The sequence below is a fragment of the Nilaparvata lugens genome, chromosome 12 (genome assembly GCF_014356525.2).
Source record: "Nilaparvata lugens isolate BPH chromosome 12, ASM1435652v1, whole genome shotgun sequence".
Taxonomy (NCBI): Eukaryota; Metazoa; Arthropoda; class Insecta; order Hemiptera; family Delphacidae; genus Nilaparvata; species Nilaparvata lugens.
Window position 1 is genome coordinate 9,353,053 of NC_052515.1, and position 22,678 is coordinate 9,375,730.

The window sequence follows — 22,678 nt, forward strand, 5'->3', positions numbered from 1 at the left end:
CAAATGTCCAAAATTGCTTCAAATTGTAATTTATCACATAAAAACAATCAGAATTTCTGTTTCAAATTTGCACCAAAAAAGCGTTCAACTATGATGCTAAAACCTAATTATCATTATTATTCCTTAATGAATCTGCTAACCGCTATCAATCAGTGAACTGTCATACTGTGGAAAAATATTTAAGCCTGTTTGGCTTGAAAATGTGCAATACCAGCACGAAACGGACGTCGCCACATCAAATAATGTGAGTGTTTTTTCACTTAAAAGTTTTATAAAATTTAATAGTGATAATTATAGTGGAAACAAGATGGATAACCAACAACAGATTTCTGCCGAAAGGACAAAACTCATCCACACCTACAGAACTACAAGAATTAAGGTTATGAAAACATCATCAGCCATATCCTACAACCTCAAATGCTTACACAATCAGATAACTCCTACTTATGCAAAAATAACTATAAAAAACAAGAACACACCAGCACAAAAAACTCAAAAGCAAGCACAACAGCTATTCATCAAAAATACAGTACAACATCTCTATAGAACTAAAGACAAACTGAACCGAGTTGCCTATCAACTACACTTGAAATTAAGTGCAAGCCTTCATTATATTGAACTCCAGGAAGTAATTGAACATACTAACAACTTAGTATATCAAATGTCACAGAAGATCAAAACAAAACACAACCGAAAATTTGAAAAACTGTCCAATACACAAACTCCAAAACTTCAATCTTCCCAACCTTTCCATAGTCGCACCATCAACACCACACAAGTTAGTTTCAATCAATTAGAGATTAACCTACTCAACAAGGGATTGAAACATAACATAAACATACCTAAAAATACATTTACACACTTGAAACACACAATCATTGATACCGAAACAGCCATACAAAACACACAATACCAGAATCAAGAATACTTGAGACAAGACATAGCCCGAAACCAAAACACTTTCAAAACACAAAATCACTCAAATGCTGACTACAAAATCATGAAAAATATCAACAAAAAACAACAAGAACATAACCTAGTCATAACTACAGCTGACAAAGGACAAATCACTGTGATAATGAAACAAGATGATCTAAACTCAAAAGTAGAGCAATTCATCACAAACAACAACATTATTGAACTAGAACATGACCCCACTCTCAAATACCAGGCTCAAATAAAGAATGCCATCAACCAGACCCAACATATTATACCACATACCAACAAAAAACACCTCAAAAACATAAACCCATCAGCCCCCAAATTGAACGCCCTACCCAAGATCCACAAACTGATGTACCCATTCGACCTCTAATCAACCACATACAAGCCCCGGCCCACAACCTAGCAAAACATCTAGATAAAACAATAAGACAACATATAACATTCCATGAACACACTGCTGTAAAAAACAACATAGAACTAACAAATAAACTGCAAAAAATCCAGATTCCACATAATGCAACATTGGCTTCATTTGACATCTCCAATCTGTACACCAATGTACCTATACAGGAGACAATAAAATACCTAGAAGATATGCTACAATCAAACAACACCCCACAGGACATTATGCAAGAAATAATAACTCTAACCAAACTTGTAACCTCACAAAACTATTTTGAATTCAATAGTAAATTTTATTTTCAACCCCATGGCCTCCCTATGGGATCACCCATATCTTGCATTCTAGCAGAGATTTTCATTCACACTATAGAACAAAAACACATCCTACACAACCATGATCCCAAATCACACATCCAATCCAATAGAATACTCACTTGGTTCCGATATGTAGATGACATATTAATACTATACAGGGGGAACAAACGACAACTTGAAACACTACACACCCACCTCAACCGCATACACCCAAATTTGACGTTCACACTTGAATTAGAAACCAACAACAGCATAAATTTCCTGGATATCACCATCACAAAACAGAACCAATCATTCAAAACATTCAAAATATACAGAAAGCCCACAACAACCGACACCACAATCCATTGCACTTCAAATCACCCTATCCAACACAAACTTGCAGCCTACAACCACATGCTATACAGATTAATAAATATCCCAATGACAACCACAGATTACAACACTGAACTGCACACAATAAAATATATTGCACAACAAAATGGATACAAACCCTCAATGATTGACAAACTGCTACAAAAAATCAAAAACAACAAGAACAATCCACAAAACTCTGACAAATACAACACTGATAATCATACAGCATTCGTCACCCTCACATACCACAACAATAAAACATACAAAATAGCAGCATCTTTCAAGAAAATAAAATACAAGGTTGCATACAGAACAAAAAACTCACTGAAAAAACTTTTATCCCCACACAACACCTCTCAAAATCAATACAATAGACCAGGAATTTATAAGCTAAATTGTAGAGATTGCAGCAAATTCTACATCGGTAAAACAGCTAGAAATTTCAATATAAGATTCAAAGAACACACAAGAGCCATAACCCATCCGTCCTCCCATTCCACCTTTGCAGAACACATCATCTCCTCTGACCACACACACCCTGACATAGACAACAACCTCGAAATACTCCACTATTCCACAAAAACAGAAAATTAAATGTACTAGAACAGTTTGAAATATACAAACACACCAAACAACAGCCAAGCAATATTCTAAATGACCAAATCAACTTTTCCTCCCACACCCTGTTTGACAAACTCATTTAAATACTCCTCCATTAACCACCAAAACTCCCCTCCACCCCAACCAAATTTCACCCTCATAACCTTAAACACTTCAGTTCCTGTTTGGCTTGAAAATGTGCAATACCAGCACGAAACGGACGTCGCCACATCAAATAATGTGAGTGTTTTTTCACTTAAAAGTTTTATAAAATTTAATAGTGATAAAAATATTTAAGGAGGTTTCTCCATCATATATTACCTGATAGGCTAGCCTATATTCATTGAATTTTATACATGACTCATGCATAATTAGACTATAAATGAATAAAGTTTGTGAAACTTTTCTCAACCAGTTGAGCAACTAATTGCTAAAATCAAACTGATTGACTAACTATAAAAATAATTTCAAGAAACATCTTCAGCGTCCTCTGTCTTGAATTTTGTGAGCACCTTGACTTGTACTGTATAACGCCATTCCAGGCCAACCAGACGTAATAATGTATCTAAAATTCTATCTACTTATATATATTATTATATATATCTATTCTATCTATTATATATATATATTTTATCTAACTGACTATTCCGCTCATATGTTAGTGGGAAGGATAATATCACAGTATTTTTTATATCCTTTTCCGAATGTGTACAATTATTATTTGTTGAAACTCCTCCAATTTATGTAGTTACATCACAATATTATAATATTATCAATGTTCAAATTGGATTCAATATTCATTTTGATTGATAATTTTTCATGCTTTGTAAAATTCGTGGAATATAATTAGCCATTTATTGTAAGTGAGTGTTGTAAAGACGTGCTTCCTGAGGGGTTATCTCTTATGATAGAGTCCCATGTTATGAAGCCATTGTGTAAAGACGTAGACCTTTGCCCCACTTGTTGGGTGACATTTGTGTAAGATGGTAAATTGTAAATCCTTTGTAGATGATACGATGTTCTTGATATTTATAAGAGCAGTTGCTAAAGTCCCTCATTTGCGAATAAATTCACAAATAATTAAGGCCGTCCGGCTCGCAAAATTGCTGGGTTCAAACCTCAGCTCTAGCTCAGTGGTAGAAACATGAATTCTCCAAATACAATTAGTCACCATAAGGTTCAATGACCGGTGATTATTAATTCTTACCGCTGCTTCTATGAAGTTCTTGAAGAATACCAATGAGGAAATCAAAAGAATATTTGATGACTGACTATCAGTAACCATGTACACAATAGAGAATAATAAAGACCAACTATAGTTTTTTTCTAGTTGATCCTTAAAACGTTTGTCATGAATACAGGTATTCACCAATTTATCCTTCTGAAATTCCTTAGAACTTACAACGCCAGTTCTTGAAGCTCTCTGGATCCTTATATATGATATAACTGGAACCTTATTAATATAATTATCAATATATTTTTTCTGGCAGACTAATATGACTATCATCAAAGGATGATAAGTATGGAGTGCTCTTAGTAAGATCAATATTAATTGATTCAATAATTTTATATGCTGCTGAATATTTTTTGGTACCAAGACAGCTCAAACTGTATGTCACGAGATGAATTATTAGGATATAATAAAAAATTCTATGACTTTGTATGCTGACATAAAACACAAAATATATTCCCATAAAACAATATATATAAAATATTCTTATATATATAATTTCCCTTAAATAAATTCTTTTCTAAAATCTGAATAATTATCACAAGGTTTAATAGCATTCACAATATTGAGTTTTAAAATTTATAAATTTGTATTTAATACTGATATATGGACTTCAAGTCAATTCATAATTCTACCATTTGAAACCTGTTTGGTCTATAGATTTGATATGACTTACTTTGATCAATTAGCAAAAATAATAATTAACAAATTAATATTCAAACATGAGATCTCAGGGCTTTTAATGAGTTCGTGCCGTGCACGAAAGTAAGCTTCCTACATATATCGAATAAATTCATAAAATGTTCTTATAAACTATGTGATAGCACACAACACGCGAATTTTTCTTTGATTTAAGTTAATTTGTATAGCGCTTTGATTAATTCCCCAACTATGCATAGAAAGGCCTTAAAACGAGCTCGTTTGATTTATCACTCACATTAATGATGTTCTTGACGGTCTTGTGGATTGAATTAATTATTTCCAATAATTAATTAGGCAGGTCCCTTTCATCTCTGCTGGGCTAGCGTGTGGTCCAGATTTCTTATAGATTTCTCTCCGAATTAAAGATATATTCATGGGAATTGATTACAAATTACAAACTCTTCAACAACACTGAGTTCACAGATAATTTAACATTAATTACAAATATTTCACATTTGAAAAAGGGGTTGGCTTGATAATTTTAAAATTTAAAGGAAGAAAGAACCCTAAACTCCATGTGCATCCTCTCAGGTCAAGATCACAAGCCAGAAGAAGGTGGTTTTCAGAAAAATGTTATCTCTTCCTTGAATGATTTGTGAGCTTCTCTCTGATTGGCTTTTAATTTAACAAACTCAATACAATTGGTTGCTTCAGAATCAGGGCTTCTTCAACTTTATAATAGAAAAAATAAATAAAAGTTTTTTATATAAATATATGGAGTGATTATCTTAAACTATTTTCATAAATAAATCGCGATATACGATGTTAACAAATAATATACATTTAGTTTTTTATATGAGTTTTGTATACTCTGGATTTTCGTGCTTTTTAGATTATAATAAATATTTATACAGCAATAATAATTGTCCGTATTTCTATACATAAACCTTCCCTAGTATATATAATACATCTTTTGTGAGTAAATTTTTATAATTCAACCTATACTGGTTGATCGAACAATCAGCTGATTTGCTAAGTATTGATTCAAATAACTATCAATTTATTCTAGATCGATTGATTCATTTAAAAGTGTAAACAAATAACTCTAACCTCAATGTACATGCAAACTTTTATTTTTTATAATCTGCCAATAATAAATAAGCCGCTTTATAATTTTTAATTCTGCCAATGGATTCTCATTAGTTGTTGAATCACAGTTATGCATGTTCTTCCTGATCATTTTAGATAATACGATTACTCTTTTATCGCTAACAATATTCAATTTTATTTGAATGGTCCTTTGACTAGGTTATCTTTCTTTTCCATTTTATAATTCTATTAAAATTCACCAGTTCATTTCAAAATATTTTATGGTACTAAAATACCACGTGACAGTGTATAATCCAGAATGTAATATTTTTGTTCATAGCTAACATGTACTATTGTTTATTGTTCATTGTATGTTAAGGGATCCAAAGATTCAAATAACCCCACAAGTCAACCGAAGCTTATTGTGCTCCCAAGTAGTATGTCAGTCAGAAAGATCAATTCCTGTGTCCTTTACAAGAACCAGGAGTTTTTCCCTATACTAATATTCCATTCATCACCTGGTCGCTTGTTGATATGCTTGGGAGTCTCTTCAGACTGATAGTCCCCGTGACCTACGTGAGTTCCACTCCTGGCCTTCTTTGAAGGTCCTTCCGCTGAGAAAAGGGCGGTCAAGTTGCCTCTAGGGCGACCGGCCACCTCTGACTCAGCCTCTTGACCCACATTTGTGACTGGAGTTTCACCCATCTCTGGTCTCTTGGGGTTTTCTTTTTGCTCCTCCGAAACTCTGCAGGGTCAAAAGCCTCACCTCTCCCAAGAAGTTTTGCCTAAATGGGCGCCCTTCTTTGAGCAGTGGTGAGGTTTGGTCTCTCCACCCAAAACTCGTTACCTATGTGAGTTCCACTCTTGGCTTATTTGTAGGTCCTTCCGCTTAAGGAGGGGTCACCAAATTGCCTCTTGGGCACCTGGTTACCCTTGACTCAGCTTCTTGACCCGCATTTGTGCCTGGACTTTCACCCATCTCTGGTTTCTTGGGTTTTTCTTTTTGCCCCTCTGAAACTGCCCTGATGGGGCAGATCCCGAGTTTGATGGCTGTGGGTTTGAAGGCAAGACAACTTCTGGAGTTGCCTTGGGGTCCCTTTTAGTCGCCTCCTACGACAAGCAGGGATACTGTGGGTCAATTCTGGTTTTCAACACATTATTGAGTACAATGTTCGACTCAAAGCTCCCCCAACCCACAGGGGGCAACTAACATGTAAAAAGAACTCCAATCTAATCTAATATCAAAATGATGGGATAGAGCATCTAAGATTGTCACTACAACAAAAATGATTCAAGCTCAGTAGTACAGTGCTCACAGTACGTTATTCCAAAATAGCAAATTGATTTTATTGTTTATATTGCTTGTAACAAAACAGCTCATTCATTTATATGAAATCGTGGAAATCATCAGAAAAGAATAACACTTTTTTCGAGTAATAAAATTTGACAAAAATACAGATGACTTCCACTACGAAAAATTATTGTCCCATACAAAATTACGTTTGACTTAGAGGAATATAAGGAGAAGAAAAATGGGGGGAGATCAGCCAATTACAGTGATAAATAGAGTTTTAGGTAGAAGCGCAGTTGCCAATTTATCGATTAGACTCAGTTGACTCAGTGCTCTCAGAGAGGAAAGTTCGTATGTGTATCATGAGCTCTAGTTCACTCACTAGAAATTAGAGAACGCTGGCCGGTTTAGAACGGCAACATCGCCGCCGATGTATCCCTACCTCTTGCTATACATGCTGCTGCGCATGACCCTCCAAGTGAAAAGTAATTTTGCATGGACTATATAGTTATCAGTACACTGAAAATGCTCATGATGATGATGGCAAATATAATTGAAGCAAATAATAATAATAGTAAAAATACTTTTCATGTAGTGAGTACCGGTTGCCTAAGCCCATAATTTTGTGATTAATTTGTGTTATTTTCTTTCCTTTCTTTAGAAAATCACAATCGGTATCCACTCGGGCGAAGTTGTAACAGGAGTGATAGGCAACAGAATGCCGCGCTACTGCCTATTTGGCAACACTGTCAACCTGACTAGCAGAACTGAGACCACAGGAGCTGAGGGGAAAATCAACGTGTCTGAAACATGTTACAGGTAATCATCTTTTTTTTCTTACTCAATTCGGATCAGAATAGTTTCTATAATAAATCTCACACAAAAATTGAATAAATAGCCTCCCTACATGATTTTAGTTTCTATCCAATATAGTTAGTTTGATGTCAGTGTTTTATAATTCATGTTTGATCTCTTCAGTTTTTATAATTTTGATGTCCGCTACATTCCAAAGTTTCGACTCAAACTTTGGTTCAAAATCATGTATTATGAAAACAATCTCGCGTGACATACTTCAATAATGTAGCATCCACATGTTGGCCCAATGTAGGCCAATTATGACCAGCGCCAGTGTGTGGATTGCTGGTTTGCCATCGCTGGCCTTTATTGACCGAGAGAAGTGAGGTCTGTTCAAGTCGACGGTTTTGCATTTCTCTTCATGTTTATCTCTTTTCTGTATAGGGCTACTTGTAATAAAAATAGAAAGAAAAATAAAAATCTCAGTACCATTTATTATTTTTTTATTCAAAAAGGGTATTGAGATTTTTATTTTTATTTCTATCTCTTAATGTTTATATGTTAATATTTATTTATGTTCCGCATTTACGGAGAAACGCGGCAATAGATTTTCATGAAATTTTGACAGGTATGTTCAAATTCAAATTCAATTTCGAATTTCACGTCGACGTATATATGTTTTTTTTTCAAATTTTGCATTTTAAGGATAATACAAAAGGAAAAGGAGTCTCCTCCTAATGCCAATATTACTGTAAAAATCAAACTATAGAATTATTCATCATAAATCAGCTGTTGAGTGGATTATTAATTACATGCAATGCCACATGCAATTAATATCTCAATGTAACATGGTAAAGAGTCAGCTGTCATATGAACTATTAATTATTGCATACAATTTCCAATCCTGGTCTTGTGATTGACTCGAAGCAGTAAACGAGATCAATTGATCCGGTTCTGTAAAGTGATCCGAACCTCCCATCAATACTATTACAATGCGGAACTTCCTAACAAGACGGCGGATTTTTGTGCCAGGGTACTAGCCGAGTTTCCATACTGTATCTATACTATTGTGGAGTGTTGCCACAGTCAGCTTGGGTTTCCAAAAAGTTCGTTCTTCATCTACGAGATCGCGCCATATGTCTTCTAAACGAATGTTTACCACTGATTTTCGTTTAAATAACAATTAAAAAGTTGAAATATCCAAGATATGAGTGTGAAATCGTTCCATCAAATGCTGTAGCCATCTATTTCTAGCAAATTATTTCCAATTACGTGAATGTGGATGTCAGAAACTGGCTGCGTTTGGTCCAGCTCTCGTTGCCGTATCTGCAGGAACCAAGTACTAGTCAGTCATAGGTGTACTTCATTGTCATCATTGAATATAACACTCAGTCAATAGATCTTATTATTTTTTAGAAGATCAGGTTGTAAGAGTTGCATGATTTTGCGCTTGCTTTCATCCTGATCCCTAATTTGAATGAATTGATTACCCAGCTTAATCTATATCATCTATCTATCTATCTACATATCTATAAAAAGCTAAGCCCTGACATACTGAAATCACACCACAGCCCAAACTACTGAGCCTCCAAACTTGAAATTTTGCACATTTGTTTATTTGCCTTAAAACATCCACTAAGAAAGGATTTTCAGAAATTTTGCCCCCTGAGGGAGCTGGAGTCCCCCAAAATTTTGTACTTTTTAACCGCTCATGGCACAGCAAAGTCATGAGGAACTTTTTTGTTCAGCTACAAAAAAATATTAGATCTATGCAGAAAAATTCCGACCAGGAGCAGAGAGGGGTCCAGGAGAGGGAATTTTTGAAAATTTTCATCTAAAATCACACTACAGCTCAAACTAATTGGCCTACAGACTTAAAACTCTGCACAAATATTCTTCAAAAATGCTAGAGGCGCACTAAGAACGGATTTTGAGATATTTTGCCTCTAAGAGTTTCAAAGGATGAAAAAGGATCCTTTTTAGTAAGGTTATGAACATGGTAAGGTGAATGCCATATGGAAATGAGATAATTGACACATTATATTCTACCACATGTTGTAATCATTGGAAAGCTTAAAATAATTTTATCAATCAGTTGATTGAATTTAAATTTTCTGTGGATCGAAAGTGCGAGCTTGCCATGTGTTTGTTCCATTGTTGTATGCTTGGCCAGTTTGATTTGCGTCTTCTATCAGCTGTATATGGAGTCTGAATCATTCTGATTAGAACTGAGCACAGAGATTCTCTTTGGTTAGGAGTTTGTTGATAATTATTTTTTGAAATTCAAATTTCATTGCAAAAAAAAATCCATTGAAAAATTTCTTAATAGGCAACAAGATTACGAAAACAAGATGTCAAACATAAACCTACACTTATTTGTAGCTCGGCCAGAAAAAGACAAACTTGAGTACTAGCCGTGAGTTCATTCAATATAACTTATATTTTTGTGTTAATATTTTGTGAACAAAAAGTACGAGTTGATGAGAGATGTGAGTAATTCCTTATATTTGATCTAAATGGTTATTCATATTATAGTAGTCGGGGTCTGTCAATATCTGTGTGTGTCAGCAGTCAAGTCCAGAGTACCAAGAAATATCTACGTGAATAACAAAAAGTTTGCAGGAGTAGAGAACTTCAAGTATCTAGGATGCCCAATAAATGCCACAGGTAATAATGCTTATATAAAAGAAAGGATTCAAGCAGCTAATAGGGCCTACTATGCCAATGTTAGATTATTTAAAAGTAAGTTGGTCGGCAGGAGCACCAAGATAACAATATATAAAACATTGGTGCGTCCAGTGGCAACATATGCAGCAGAAACTTGGGTGATGAATATGGCTGATGAAAATGCATAAAAAATCTTTGGAAGATCCATACTAAGAAGAATTTACGGTCCCGTTCAGGTTAATGAGCAGCAATGGCGAATAAGAAAAAATGAGGAAATAGAAGCATTAAGAAAAGGAGAAAATATAGTACGCTTCATTAAAGCCCAAAGAATAAGGTAGTTGAGGCATGTGATGAGGATGAGTGAGGCTAGAATGCCGAAAATAGTTTTTAATAGCAAGTTGCACACCAGAAGGAAGAAAGGTAAGCCAAGGAACAGGTGGGTGGACCAAGTGATGGATGACCTGAGAAAGATGGGGGTAAGAGGATGGAAGGAAAGAGCCATGAACAGGGAAGAAAGGAGGTGAGTTGTGAAGGAGGCCAGAGCTCACCTAGGGCTGTAGCGCCGGATAAATAAGAAAGTAGTCGGGGTCACTTCAATCAAAGTTTTTTAATTTGTTGCTAATAAATTTCATACCTATTGATTGTCCATAATGTATCCAGTGTCCATAATGGAAGTGATTGAAGTACTCAAAATTAATGGCTTACTGGTCCTTCATAGAATTTATAGTATTCCTGGTGATTGAGCCTGTCTTTTTTCAGCATATTATTAATAAAGCTTTATTTTACAACTAGCTTACCTGGCGAACTTTGTACCACCAAAAAGTCAATGTATCTCATGTCACACTTCACTTTATTTGGTGAATCATGAAATTTATCTGACAATCAATATTTTCATTTTCAATCTGAATACAAACTTCCTATGTGCTTAGTCATGCAGCATTTATTATTCCCAAAACATATTCTTCTCAATCAATTGTTAGTAATATCTAAAAGTAAAGTGTTGAATTAAAAAGAAAATAGATAGGATAAATCAGTTTTTCAAAGATGAATTCAATGTTTTCTTAGTTGTTGATTGTCAATAGATGGTCCAGGAAATATGTGATATACAATGAATCACCAGGAATTACATATTCTTTCCATCTTCCATTTTAGAATGAATATGAGCTAAGATAAATTTTAAAAAAAATTGTGAATTATTCTGCCATTAATAAATGCAATATGAACAACTCTCTTCCATGAGGTGAATAATTTTTTCCCAACATTTTCCGGCTACTCAATGATAGGAGAGTGATAATTATTTGTATAGGTCTTCCAAGGAACAATTATCTACAGCTGGTACCAATCAACTACACTTCAAATCCAAACTACCGTTTTAATACCAGTAGCCTACACAATTTATCATAGGATGACGTGTTTATTACAGCTGGTAACTTTAGATGCTAAATCATACTATCTCAATATGATCTTGAATCATGATCATCTTTCCATTCTTTGGTAGCCGCTAGGCCGACAATTTCGAAAACATACGTCTGTAAAATGGATTAATAAATAATCATAATTAGCCACCCTATTAAGATTTCTGGTCAGAAACCATCCCCAATATTCACACAACATATTCCCAAAGTTTCATGCTGTTGTGTCAAGTATTTTTCAAGTCATAGGAAACAAACACACATACAGACATTCATTTATATATATATATATATATATATATATATATATATATATATATATTATATATATATATATATATATATATATAGGAGATAGAAGATTTCATTCAGCTCAAACAAAAGCCTCTCTAAATGGAGGTAGAATGATAAGGTTGACAACTTTCCGTCTGTTGTTTCAACTTTTTTTTCAAATCACTTTCAAAAAGTTCATGTAGTACCTACTATTGAGTTTGAGACACTTCTGACGCTATCATAGTTTCACAACTATTCTGTTCCACACTCATATCTCTTGCTGTCGTTAACCATATCTATAATAAAATAAAGCCGAACCTCCCATCAATACTATTAATTTATTGCAATGCGGAACTTCCTAACAAGATGGCGGATTTTTGTGCCAGGGTACTAGCCGAGTTTCCATACTGTATGATTGTATACTGTGGTGGAGTGTTGCCTCAGTCAGCGTGGGTTTCCAAAAAGTTCGTTCTTCATCCACGAGATCGCGCCATGTATCTTTTAAACGAATGTTTACCACTGATTTCCGTTTAAATAACAATTAAAAATTCGGAATATCCAAGATATGAGTGTGAAATCGTTCGATCAAGTGCTGTAGCCATCTATTTCTAGCAAATTATTTCCAATTACGCGAATGTTAATGTCAGAAAGTGGCTGCGTTTGGTCCAGCTCTCGTTGTCGTATCTGCAGGAACCAAGTATTAGTCAGTCGTAGGTATTATTTATAGCAAGCCCTCACATTTACCCTTCACCGTTAAAAAACCATATTTTTTAGAAGATCAGGTTGTAAGCGTTGCATGTATTTGCGCTTACTATCATCCTGATCCATTATATGAAATAAGTTATTATTTTATCTATTACTTAGTGCAGGAAATCACAACAGTATGTAAGCGTTGCCTACTTTTGTACTATGTACTGAATTAATTCAGCACATAACTTATTTATTTACCGAAAATCACAATGTGTACCTCATATTATCAGTTGAAAAAAATACTGATTAACCTAGTGAAGTGAGGTCTAAGATTCAAGTCGATGGTTTTCATTAATTCTCTTTATGTTTATATTTACGTTCCGCATTTACATCGAAACGAAGCAATAGATTTTCATGAAATTTGACAGGTATTCCTTTTTGAATTTCGCGTCGAAGTATTATGAGGTTTTTTGAAATGTTGGATTTTAAGGATAATACAAAATGAAAAGAAGTCTCCTTCTAACACCAATATTACTGTAAAAAACAAACTATTCATCATAAATCAGGTGTTGAGTGGATTATTAATTGCATGCAATAGCGCAATGCAATTAATATCTCAATGTAACTTGGTAAAAAATCAGCTGTCATATGGACTATTAATATAATGACTCATTGCATGCAATTTTTATGTACTACTAGCTTACCCGGCGAACTTCATACCGCCAAAAAGTCAATGTATTTCATGTCACATTTAACTTTATTTGGTAAATCATGAAAATTATCTGACAATCAATATTTCCATTTACATTTCAATATGGAATTCCTATGTGCTTAGTCGTGCAGCATTTATTATTCCGAAAACATATTCTTCTCAATCAATTGGTAGTAATATCTATCAGTAAAGTGTTGAATTCAAAAAATGAATAGGTTAAATCAGTGTTTCAAAGAAGAATTTTATGTTTTCATTGGTTCAGGAAATATGCGATGTACAATGAATTACACAGAATTCAATATTCTTTCCATGTTCCATTTTAGGATCAATAATAATTATAAGCTAAGCTAAATTTAAAAAAATGTAAATTAGTCTGTCATTCCTCAGTAATTAATGAATGCAATATGAACAACTCTCTGTCAAGAGGTGAATGATTTCCAACATTTTACAGTTTCTCAATGATAGGGAAGTGATAATTATTTGTATAGGTCTTCTAAGGAACGATTTGCTACAGCTGGTACCAATCAACTACACCAACTTCAACTTCAAACGACCGTTTTAAAACCAGTACACAATTTATCACAGGGTGACATGTTTATTATACAGGTGGTAACTTTAGATGCTAAATCATATTATCACAATATGATCTTGAATCATGATCATCTTTCTGTTCTTCGGTTGCCACTCGGCTTGGCTTAAAATTTCGAAAACACAAGTCTGTAAAATGAATTAATAAATAATTATTATTAGCCCCCCTATTAGAGTTTTTTGGTCAGAAACCATCCCCAATATTCACACAACATATTCCCAAAGTTTCATGCCGTTCTGTCAAGTAGTTTTCAAGTCTATAGGGAACAAGCAAACGAACAAACACACAAACAGACATTCATTTTTATATATATAGATTAATAAATTACATGCAGTGACTGAAAGTAACATAGTAATTTTCTGTTGATCTTTCTCTGTTTTCAACTCGGGCTGACCTGTTGCCAGTATGTACCTATTGAAGGAGATTAAATTTGATTTTAGCATTTTTGAAACACCAACCCCAACAGCCATTAGCCGTTTTCACACAGATATCTCGCCGACACGTCATACAGACAGTATTCCTCCGATGGACAGTATAAGAGGAGGCTGTGGTTTATAACTGCGCGAGGTCTACTGTACACACAGCTACTAGTTTAGCACTGGTCACATTGCAGGCTGGACCAGCGACTGGACAACCTGTGGATTCTGCATAACATTGAATGTGTTAATTCATGAGAAATCAAGCATGTGGACCGTGGAGTCACAGAATAGATACAGAATGAAAACTCTCAATCAAACGCCTATCCAACCAATGCTTTTTACATAGCACAAATACTAGACACGTCACGTGACCTTAGAAAGTTCCAATCCTGGTTTTTTGATTGGCATGGGGCAGTGAACGAGATCAATTGATCCAAACCTCCCATCAATACTATTACAATGCGTAACTTCCTAACAAGATGGCGGATTTTTTTGCCAGGGTACTAGCCGAGTTTCCATACTGTATGTATTGTATACTGTGGTGGAGTGTTGCCACAGTCAGCGTGGGTTTCCAAAAAGTTCGTTCTTCATCCACGAGATCGCGCCATGTATCTTTTAAACGAATGTTTACCACTGATTTTCGTTTAAATAACAATTAAAAATTCGGAATATCCAAGATATGAGTGTGAAATTGTTCGATCAAGTGCTGTAGCCATCTATTTCTAGCAAATTATTTCCAATTACATGAATGTGAATGTCAGAAAGTGGCTGCGTTTGGTCCAGCTCTCGATGTCGTATATGCAGGAACAAAGTACTAGTCAGTCGTAGGTGTCCACAACTTATATTAAAAACCTTACACCTATTTTTTTAGAAGATCAGGTTGTGAGTGATGCATGATTTTGCACGTACTATCTTCCTGATCCCTAATTTGAAATAATTCACTACTTAGCCCAATTAATGAATTAATTATAAGAAATCACAACAGGACATAATCGTTGCCTACTCTTGTATTATGTACTGAATTAATTCAGCACATAACTTATTTATTTACAGAAAATCAAAATGTGTACCCAATATTATCACTTGAAAAAAAAACTGATTAACCTAGTGAAGTGAGGTCTAAGATTCAAGTCTATGGTTTTCATTAATTATATGTTTTTCTTTATGTTTATATTTACGTCGAAACGAAGCAATAGATTTTCATGAAATTTGACAGGTATTCCTTTTTGAATTCCGCGTCGACGTATTATGAGGTTTTTTGAAATGTTGGATTTTAAGGATAATACAAAATGAGAAGGAGTTTTCTTCTAATGCCAATATTACTGTGAAAAACAAACTATTCATCATAAATCAGGTGTTGAGTGTATTATTAATTGCATGCAATAGCGCAATGCAATTAATATCTCAATGTAACTTGGTAAAAAATCAGCTGTCATATGGACTATTAATATAATGCCTCATTGCATGCAATTTTTATGCACTACTAACTTACCCGGCGAACTTCGTACCACCAAAAAGTCAATGTATTTCATTTCACATTTAACTTTATTTGGTGAATCATGAAAATTATCTGACAATCAATATTTCCATTTACATTTCAATACGGAATTCCTTTGTGCTTAGTCATGCAGCATTTATTATTCCGAAAACATACAAACCTCGCATCAATACTATATTGCAATGCGGAGCTACCTAACAAGATGGCGGATTTTTGTGCCAGGGTACTAGCCGAGTTTCCATACTGTATGTATTGTATACTGTGGTGGAGTGTTGTCACCATTGATATACATAGTTAGATGTACAAGCTATACATTCAAGCGTTTGGAAGCATGATGCCTCCTTCTCCTTCATTTCTCGTCTCCATTGAATATCGGGCAAGAAGTCAGACGCCCAGAGAGACGCATATGGAAAAACATCGACTTTCATTGCGTTATATCTTTCGACATACTTGATGGATTTCAATATATTTTTTTTCAACTTTTCGTAATTTCCATTACCATAATATGATACAATGATTTGTTCATTGAACATTATTTTTAACTCGACCAAACATCTAATTTAGTGAACCTACCTCACTACAGATTTTGATCCATTCTTTTAGCAAATGAATCTCATTTTTTACAATATTTTCCTATTACTACATATTTAGGATATGGAAAATAAAACATTTATAATAGATTGTTAGTATTGCCGTATATTTTATTAGATGGCAAATAATAATAAATTAACCGTTATCACAAAATTTCGTGAAACTGTTTCTCATTTGTTTTGCAAATTAAGTAAGTTATAGGTACCTAGCTATACTCTATACTCCTATATTCAATATAAGATAATAAATAACTATATATTATAAGAAAGGGAAAAATAAAACAATAGCAATGATGAAGAATTTATAGACAATTTTAGCAAATAATATTTTTTTATAATACAAATTTAGCATAAAATATTTTCATAGTTCACAAAATATTACAATATATAAGACAAATTAATGGAATAGAATATGGATACCGATATTGGATCTATGGAAATAAAATATTTATTATAATATTACCGAAACTTATATTTTGTTACTTGGTAAATAATGATAATGAATCAACCTAACCACAATATTCCTTGAAACTGTTTCTCATTCATTTTGCAAAAAAAATGTATTGAATATAAGAAAATAAATAAGTACTGTATATATATATGAACTAGAAAAGTTTCACCATTAATTTTCCTTTGACAATCTGTATCGAAATCATGTATTACATGACCACCTTCCCATTTGAAAAAATTAAGTTGGATTCAAAATGAAGTTAGATCCATATGACAGTCTAAAGTTTTGAAGCGACAGAAAGAATTTCATTTCAACTGGAATAGGATCCTCATTGAGCCTACTACTGTAATATCATAGGTCCACTTGTAAAAGATCTCAGAGATCAATACAACGGTTCATGAGCGAGTTCTTAAAACCCAGGGGGTTCTAGCTTTCCCAATATTTGCTTATTAAGAGATGAAAATGGAATGGATTAAGAGATCAAAATGGATATATATGAAATATATTTTTGAAACCTGAAGATGGTGTGTAACACTGAAACTATAGTTGTTATAACATTTTTATTTTTAATCTATTTTATTAAATTTCAACAAAAAAAGGCTAAGTGAAACTTAACAGCACATTATTTTTCTTATAACTAATAAAATTATACAATACTTATTGGTTTCTGAACAATATTAATTTATTAAACAAAATGTCATTTAGATACAGAGTTGCATCTTTCGGTTCTTATTTTTCCAATAGCAAATAGCCGTATTTTCAAATAATCATTGCAATTTGCACATCAAAGATATTATTTCCAGTTTATATGATTTCAACTGGGAGAAATCAGTACAGGAAGAAAATAGATCATTATTGAAAAAGGCTCTTTTTCTACACAGCGAATACAAATACCCGACTTCTTGCCCGAAGTTTCTGGTAGCGACACTAGCGCAGTGGCATCATAGCGGACTTCGCTCTTTTTAATCTTATTCTCTATATCAATGGTTGCCACAGTCAGCGTGGGTTTCCAAAAAGTTCGTCCTTCATCCACGAGACCGCGCCATGTGTCTTTTTAACGAATGTTTACCACTGATTTTCGTTTAAATAACAATTAAAAAGTTGAAATATCCAAGATATGAGTGTGAAATCGTTTGATCAAATGCTGTAGCCATCTATTTCTAGCTAATTATTTCTAATTACGTGAATGTGGATGTCAGAAACTGGCTGCGTTTGGTCCAGCTCTCGTTGTCGTATCTGCAGGAACCGAAATACTAGACAGTCGTAGGTGTACTTCAGCCTCTAAATCTCAGACATAATTTGTAATAAGTTAATAAGTGATATTTTTTTAGAAGATCAGGTCGTAAGCGTTGCATGATTTTGCGCTTACTATCATCCTGATCCCTCATGTGAAATAATTTATTTATTTATTACTCAGCGCAGGAAATCAAAATCACAACAGTGCTTAAGCGTAGCTAATTATGTACTATGTACTGAATTAATTCAGCACATAACTTATTTATTTACAGAAAATCACAATGTGTATCCATATTATCAGTTGAAAAAAAATACTGATTAACCTAGTGAAGTGAGGTCTAAAGGTGCGTACAGACTTTTGCTCTGCTCCGCAACCGAACGTCACTCCAGCAGAGCGATTGATGATCGACCGGGGAACGCGAGAAGATCTAACATCTTTTGTAACGTTCATGATGGGTGCGTGGGCGGAGCGACTGAGGTTCGATGGAGGAACGAGGGCGGAGCGTGCACGGTGCGGGTTGGAAGCGCGTATATGTGTACGCAGCTTATGATTCAAGTCGATGGTTTTCATTAATTCTCTTTATGTTTATATTTACGTTCCGCATTTACGTCGAAACGAAGCAATAGATTTTCATGAAATTTGACAGGTATTCCTTTTTGAATTTCGCGTCGACGTATTATGAGGTCTCCAACGATTTTGATCTAATTTTTACCTAAAATATTCATTGATAAGCTCTATCAACTGTCACAAGTCCCATATCTGTAGAATTTTCAGGAGCTCCACCCCATCCATGCAAAGTTTGATTTTAGATTTCCAATTATCAGGCTTCAGATACAATTTAAACCAAAAATTTCAAGTTGAGAAGATTCAGAATGAAGATCTCAACAATTAATGTTTAGTAACATTTTCACCTAAAATTAAAAATAAGCTCAAGATTCGAGAAAATGTGATTATTCAATTGTAAACTTCTGGCAACTGTTGATTCTATTAAATCATCCACTACGAAGAGATAGCAGACCTTGTGTGTCTCCAGCGTTATTGTCCTGTCAACAGCTGGCTCAGAGTTTTGAATCGTAGACTTGTGATGCGCGTGAACACTAGTGTCTGGTGATCAATTTTCATAATGGCAAGGAAAGTTGTGTGAGTGCGCCACATCAGATTTTTATTTATATAGATTACGGTACATAAGGCACTATTAATAAATTGCATGCAGTGACTGAAAGTAACAGTAGTTTTCTCTCGACCTTTCTCTGCTTCCATCTCGGGCTGACCACCGCCGTGAAGCTGGCCCCACCATATCGAGCCCAAAATTTGAAACATATGCCAATATTTAGGACCTGTTGCCAGTATGTCTGGCCACAGTCAGCGAGTGTTTCCAAAAAGTTCGTTCTTCATCCACGAGATCGCGCCATGTGTCTTTTAAACGAATGTTTACCACTGATTTCCGTGTAAGGCCTACCATACACGTTTTGATCGGTCTTAAGGCCCGGACTCTTCAGTCCCGGTCTTAAGACCGGGCCTCAATGGCGGTCTCCCCATTCACGTACCGGTCGGCCTTGCGGCCGATGCGTATCCAGTCACGCGGTGGCAACAATTCACATTGAATTATTGTATTGTGTATTAAGTCTAACGTTTTCAAATTAAGTCTATGATGCTATAAAAATATTGCTAGATAAAATAGTTATGATGATTATGATCTTGAATATTTATCATATGTTATCATACAGACAGATTTTTGAAACATGTGGTACAATTTTTGAAACAATTTGGTACACAATACATTCCATGCAGACTCTCTCCTAACTTTAAAATTCCTTTTAAATTCTCATTTCTGCTCGAAATGTATTGACATTGATGAACATTATAATCATTAATTTAAAAATTATTATGGGTCGGATAAAAATCATACAGACACCAATAGAAACATTCTCTCCGTTAATTTGATATAAAATTATTACGCATTACGACGCCCCATGGATTCTGAGAGAAGTGATATTCAAAAGAAAAACAAATCTTCGCGATGTTCTCAATTTCATCATAAAAATTAAATTTCCTTCAACCCTGAAACTTATTTAGCACTACTAGGATATCGGGGTTGATATTCTAATCCAATTACGATGTTGAATTGGAAATTTGCAAATTTACACCAATTGGCAACCTTGTAATTTTTTCGGATGTCTCAACTTATTTTACACAGACTATAACACCTGATTTTTTATAAAAGAATCAATATTGAGTTTTTCAAATCACTACTATTTCTCTATCCCCTTAGACAGGTATTACACAGTAATATTTCTATTATCTTAGTTGATCATATCATTATTACCATATTTCAACAGAGAGGAAAATACGAAAACTAATTTTTATCTCATTTCATTTGATCAACTCAACTATGATAATAGGAATATTATAATATGAAAATAGGAATATGATAATCATATATTATCATACCAGCCTCAGCAGATAATTTATTCAGCCGAATGTGATACCACACTCCAAAAACACCACACTACTACACACACACTGACCCTACTGCTTGGGGGATGTGTTGATTCCTCAACTATTCCGCTCACTCTGAAGTGAAACTAGGGGATGATCAGTGCAGTATTCGTTTCCTGAAAAAAACGGTTTTTATTGTGACTGTTAACTTTCTCCTACTCACACTGAGGCACAACTGGGGATGAGAAATGAATATCGACTCTCTCAAAAATCGATTTTTTGGGAAATCGATTTCTTTTTTCGATAATCGATTTTTCAAGAAATCGATTTTTAGAATAATTTTGCTATCCATAACACGTGCAAAACATGTTGACCAAGGGTATAATTGATTCTTCAAGAAATTGATTTTAAGAATGATTTTGCTATCCATAATACGTGGAAAACGTGTTGACCGAGGGTAGAAAATATGGCAGAGGGGGAAGAGTGGGTGTTTTTGCCTTAAGACGAAACCAGGTTTCCCCATTCACGTTCAGTTCCGTCTCAAGAGCAATTAAAATTAATCTGTCTTGAGGCCGGGCCTCAATTGATTCCAGTGCGGCCGAAATCCGGCCTTGAGATCATTTTTTGTCTTGAGGCCACATCATACACGTTTCGATCGGCCTTAAGACCTGGAATGAAGAGTCCGGGCCTTAAGACCGATCTAAACGTGTATGGTGTCACCTCAAGACGAAAAGTGGTCTCAAGGCCGGATTTCGGCCGCACTGGAATCCAGTGAGGCCCGGCCTCAAGACGGATTAATTTTAATTGCTCTTGAGATGGAACTGAACGTGAATGGGGAAACCTGGTTTCGTCTTCAGGCCAAAACACCCGCTCTTCCCCCTTCGCTATATTTTCTACCCTCGGTCAACACGTTTTGCATGTGTTATGGATAGCAAAATTATTCTAAAAATCGATTTCTTGCAAAATCGATTATCGAACAAAAGAAATCGATTTCACAAAAAAATCTAGCCCAAAAATCGATTTTTGATTTGCATTGTAACATAAGTGCATACTGCACTTATTATCTCCCAGTTTTGCTTCAGAGTCGAATAGTTGAATCAACACATCCCCCAAGCAGTAGGGTCAGTGTTTGTGTGTGTGTGTGTGTGTGTGTGTGTGTGTGGTGTGTGTGTGTGTGTGTGTCGTAGTAGTGTAGAGGTTGGTGCTGTTTTTGGAGTGTGGCATAACATTCGGCTGAATAAACTTTCTGCTGAGGCTGGTATGATAATATATGATTATCATCCATCTTCCTATTTTCATATTATAATATTCCTATTATCATAGTTGTAGTTGATCACATGAAATGAGATAAAAATTAGATTTAGTATTTTCCTCTCTGTTCAAATACGGTAATAATGATATGATCAACTATGATAATAGAAATATCACTTTATTACTAAGAAGACAACGACGACGACTGTGTAAGGAATATTACTGTAAATAATACCTGTATAAGGAGAAATAGTAGTGATTAAAAAAACTCAAAATTGATTCTTTTATAAAAATCAGGTGTTATAGTCTGTATAAAATAAGTTGAGACTTGGCCCTCCATCCAAAAAAATTACAAGGTTGCCAATTGGTGTAAATTTGCAAATTTCCAATTCAACGTCAAAATAGGATGTAGAATATCAACCTTGATATCCTAGTAGTGCTAAAAAAGTTTCAGGGTTGTAGGATTAAAAGGAAATTTAACTTTTATGATAAAATTGGGAACATCGCGAAGATTTGTTTTTCTTTTGAATATCACTTCTCTCAGAATCATGGGGCGTCGTAATGCGTAATAATTTTATATAAAATTAATGGAGAGAATGTCTCCTTTCTATTGGTGTCTGGATGATTTTTATCCGACCCATAATAATATCTTTTAATTTTCTCCCCGTTGCCAAGTAATGCAATGTTGCTGTCAATTTTTCATGCGGCGTTATTGCTTTCTTTATCACAGAATCTTCTTTTGAAATTAACGGGTTGACCATTCTTAATAATTCCAAATAAGTT

General features: G+C 34.5%; 1 protein-coding gene across 1 annotated transcript in view; it reads left to right on the top strand.

Annotated features, from left to right (window-relative positions):
- Positions 1 to 22,678, top strand: part of LOC111056761 (guanylate cyclase soluble subunit beta-1) — a 66,777-nt gene that overhangs the window by 42,228 nt on the left and 1,871 nt on the right. Inside the window, exon 13 of the mRNA XM_039438872.1 lies at positions 7,534 to 7,691. Coding sequence (XP_039294806.1) covers positions 7,534 to 7,691 — 158 coding nt within the window. The remainder of the gene's footprint in view (positions 1 to 7,533; positions 7,692 to 22,678) is intronic.